This window comes from Theropithecus gelada, chromosome 19 (genome assembly GCF_003255815.1).
Source record: "Theropithecus gelada isolate Dixy chromosome 19, Tgel_1.0, whole genome shotgun sequence".
NCBI classification, from domain to species: Eukaryota; Metazoa; Chordata; class Mammalia; order Primates; family Cercopithecidae; genus Theropithecus; species Theropithecus gelada.
Window position 1 is genome coordinate 23,794,218 of NC_037687.1, and position 3,720 is coordinate 23,797,937.

General features: G+C 57.8%; 1 protein-coding gene across 1 annotated transcript; it reads right to left on the bottom strand.

Moving 5' to 3' along the window:
• Nucleotides 1-1,590: 1,590 nt before the first annotated feature.
• On the bottom strand, nt 1,591-2,160 carry GNG8 (G protein subunit gamma 8). Its single transcript, XM_025366934.1, has 2 exons — nt 2,074-2,160; nt 1,591-1,719 (listed from the first exon to the last, which is right to left on the bottom strand). The coding sequence occupies exons 1-2, from the start codon at nt 2,155-2,157 to the stop codon at nt 1,591-1,593; spliced, it is 213 nt and encodes a 70-aa protein (XP_025222719.1). The 5' UTR covers nt 2,158-2,160.
• Between the last annotated feature and the right edge of the window lie 1,560 nt (nt 2,161-3,720).

The following is a 3,720-nucleotide window of genomic DNA, read 5'->3' on the forward strand; positions in this document are numbered from 1 at the left end:
CCAGGAGACAATAGGGCATGGTGGGGATTTTGGTGAGCTGGAAAACCCAGGCCCTGTCTTACAGCCTGTGAGTCACCAGACCTTACAATTTCAGAGAAGACTTTGCAATTCCAGAGAAATATGGACTTTGATGTCAAATATCTGTGTTTTTCAATTTGGCAGCCAAGTCAAGAACATCTTTAAACATCATGTAAAGCCATAAAAATTTAACTGTGGCCGGGCAGGTGTCTCATGTTTGTAATCCCAGCACTTTGGGAGGCCGAGGCGAGCGGATCACTTGAGGTCAGGAGTTCAAGACCAGCCTGGCCAACATGGTGAAACCCCGCCTCTACTAAAAATACAAAAATTAGCTGGGCGTGGTGGTGCATGCCTGTAATCCCAGCTACTTGGGAGGCTGAGGCAGGAGAATTGCTTGAACCTGGGAGGCGGAGGTTGCAGTGAACCGAGATTGTGCCACTGTACTCCAGCCTGGGTGACAGAGTGAGACTCTCTCTCTCTGTCTCTCTCTTTATCTCCTCTCTCTCTACATATATATATATATCTGCAAGCTACATATGTCCTGCAGGCCAGTAGTATGTGAATTGGAAAACAGAGGGCAAGAACCAGGGCCGTCACAGTCACCCCTGTGTCTCCAGAACAATGACAAAATAAAGGAAGGATGAAGGAATGTACTCATTATTTTATTTCCTCTCCCTCCCTCTAGCCATGTTTCTCTCTTCTCTGAGTCCCCAGGTTTTATTACCATCATGTTCCAGCTCAGATGTCACCTCCTCCAGGAAGCACGCTTACCTCCAAGCTGAGTCAGGAGTTCCCTCTGCACTCCCCGACCCAGCACTGCCCACTCTGGGTTTTTACCATCTGGGGACAGGTCTTTCTCTCCCACTGGACTCTGAGCCCCAAGAGGGCAGGGCAGAGCCAGGGCTGTCTTGGTCACAGCCATGTCCCTAGCATTGCCCAACGCTGGTCAGAAAGTAGGTATCAGGGAGTGTTTGGAAGAGTTAATGAGTGAATGAATGAATGAATGAACGAGTGAGCAGAGAAAAAGTGCAGGACTTTAGGACAGAAGCGGGCCTGTGGTACAGGGAAACCAGGTATGAAAAAAGAAGTCGTTCAGGGGGTGAGAAGTGTGGGATGGGGACTGGGGACCCTAAGAATGTCCAACCCAGTGGGGAGGAGAGAGGCTAGTGGAGGGGTTCAGGGAGTACTGGAGTACCCCCGTCAGCGCTCTATTACCTCCTAGCTTTGCGACTCTGAATAAAGGACTTCCTTTGGCTCAGTTTCCTCATGGGTATCATACAAGTAGTCAGCTGCCTTCTGGGGCCGTGGGGACCATTAAGTTCAGGATCGATAGTGGAGGAGATAGCACTGAATACTCATCTCCTCTGAGGCTTTGATGGAGTCATACTCACTCCACGTCCACCCCTACCCCCAACACACACACTCAGAAGGAATGAGAACGGACACAGCTTCCCCCACGGTGGCCCCAAGCTCTGTGCGTACCTCACTTTCCCTGAAAGCACAGGCACTACCACAGTTACCAAGTTTATTGGATCCATACTTTGGCAGGGGAGGGTAAGCTGTCTGGAGGGTTCAGAGCAGAACACAAAAGAGGCGCTTGTCGCGGAAGGGGTTCTCCGCGGCGGGTACTGGCGTCACCAGCGGGTCATCTTTGGCATGCGTTTCGCAGAAAGCCAGGAGTTCCGCTGCTGCCTGGGACACCTGCGAGCACCCGGGTGGAGATGTCACCGCCCTGCTCGGCTCCTCAGAGCCGCCCACTTAGGCCCCGCCTCTTGCCCGGTCCCCTCCTCCCACTCTGCCCCGTCTCATACAGGCCCCTCCCCCTGTCCTACCCCGACCCTCGTCCTGGCCCCTCCCCTGTCCTGCCCCCTCCTCGTCTTGGCCCCTCCTCCTGCCCTGCCCCGCCCCTCGTCCTGGCCCCTCCTCCTGCCCTGCCCCGCCCCTTGCCCAGCCCTCTTCCCAGGTGCATCCTTGCACTATGGCTCCCGGCCGACACAGCCCGGGACAGACCGCAGGCCCAGAATCCCCGCCCTGCTCCCTACCCTGACCCAGCACCTTCATGCGGTCGATGTTCACCTCCAGCTTCAGCTGTTCCACCGTCTTGCGGGCCTCGGCAATCTTGGCCATGTTGTTGGACATGGTTGCGGCGAGGAAGGGGTTAAAAGACGCGCGGGAGTTGAGGCTGTGGGAGTAGGTTAGGATACGTTTGGGTCCCGAGGCGGGGGTGAGGAGACGGACCCGGTAACAGGTGAGAGGGTGGAAGGGCGCGCGAATGGGGTGGCCAGGGGCTGGTGGAGGGAGGGACAGATGAGGGGGACAGGAACAAGAGGAGCGATGCAGGGGTGCACGGATGGAGGTACCTAAGGCAGGTGGGGAGAGAACGGGGAGGCGCGAGGGAGGGAAGGAGGGGCGCACAGATGGGAGGCTGAGACAGAAGGACGGGCCACAGGTGCTGGATCAGAATCCAGGTGTCCTCACCCCCCGGGGGCAGAGCAAAAGCCAGGAGGGGGGCCCCTCCTCAGGCCAATTAACAGCGGCTCCAGGGAGAACTGGGAATTAAGATCGCGGCGGGAGGAGCACAGAGGGGGACTCATTAGGGCCTTGGCAGCAGCTGCCCCCTCCGCCCCCCTCAGGGAGCTCCCCCACTCCAGCCCTGGCCACCTCAAAGGCTCCTCTGCTCATTAGCAGCCAGGGGAGAGGGTTGGGGGAGCCCAACCGAGGAGAGGCCTATCGGATGGACAGAGGGACAACGGGGCGCGCAGAGACAGAGACAAAGTAATGGAGGGAGAGACTGAGGCACTGGAGAAATGAAGAAACGGGGAGGAATAGAGAGAGGGAGAGACTGGGGAAGCAATGAAGTGATGGAGGAGAAAATAGAGGGACAAATGAAGGGGGGAGCAAGGAACAGGGTGATACAAGGCAACTGGCACCGAGGGGACAAAGGGACCGAGGGGACAGAGCAGGGGAGGTGGAGGAAGGGGGTGTGGGGTGGGAGAGAATGGGGACATGAAGGGAGGGGGTGTGGGGTGGAAGAGGATGGAGGAGATGGACGGATGGGGTGGGAGAGAATGGGGTGATGGAGGGAGGAGGTGTGGGGTGGAAGAGGATGGAGAGATGGAGGGAGGTGGTGTAGGATGGGAGAGAATGGAGGAGATGGACGGATGGGGTGGAAGAGGATGGAGAGATGGAGGGAGGCGGTGTGGGATGGGAGAGAATGGAGGAGATGGACGGATGGGGTGGGAGAGGATGGGGTGATGGAGGGAGGGAGAAAGGAGAGAGAAGGGGAAATGGAGGAAGGGGGGATGGAGGAAAGAGCAGAGAGACACCAAGGGGATAAAGGGACAGAGACGAGGAGATAGAGGGACAGAGGCAAGAAGGGAAGGAAAGAGAGGGAGATGGAGGGGTTGGGGAGAGATGGAACCAGAAAGTGGGAGAGAGGAACAAAGCGAGAGACAGGCTGATGAAGACGTAGAAGAATTCATTCACTCACTCATTCACTCATTCATTCAATCATTCTCAGGCGAAGAGACGGTGGCCACGGAGCAGGCAAAGGGACCAGCTGTGGGGCCGGGACCGGAGCTTCCTACCTGTTGCTGCTCTGAGCCGGGCTGGCGGCGGTGACAGAGGCTGGGAGGCAGCGTCTGGGTCCCTCCGGCCCGCCCCCCCCCCCCCCCCCCCCCCCCCCCCCCCCCCCGGGCGCAG

Coding starts and splice junctions, on each gene's coding strand:
- GNG8 (XM_025366934.1), bottom strand. CDS start 2,157: ATGTCCAACAACATGGCCAAGATTGCCGAGGCCCGCAAGACGGTGGAA. Junction 1,720..2,073: donor TGAACATCGACCGCATGAAG/GTGCTGGGTCAG, acceptor GGGTGCTCGCAG/GTGTCCCAGGCAGCAGCGGA.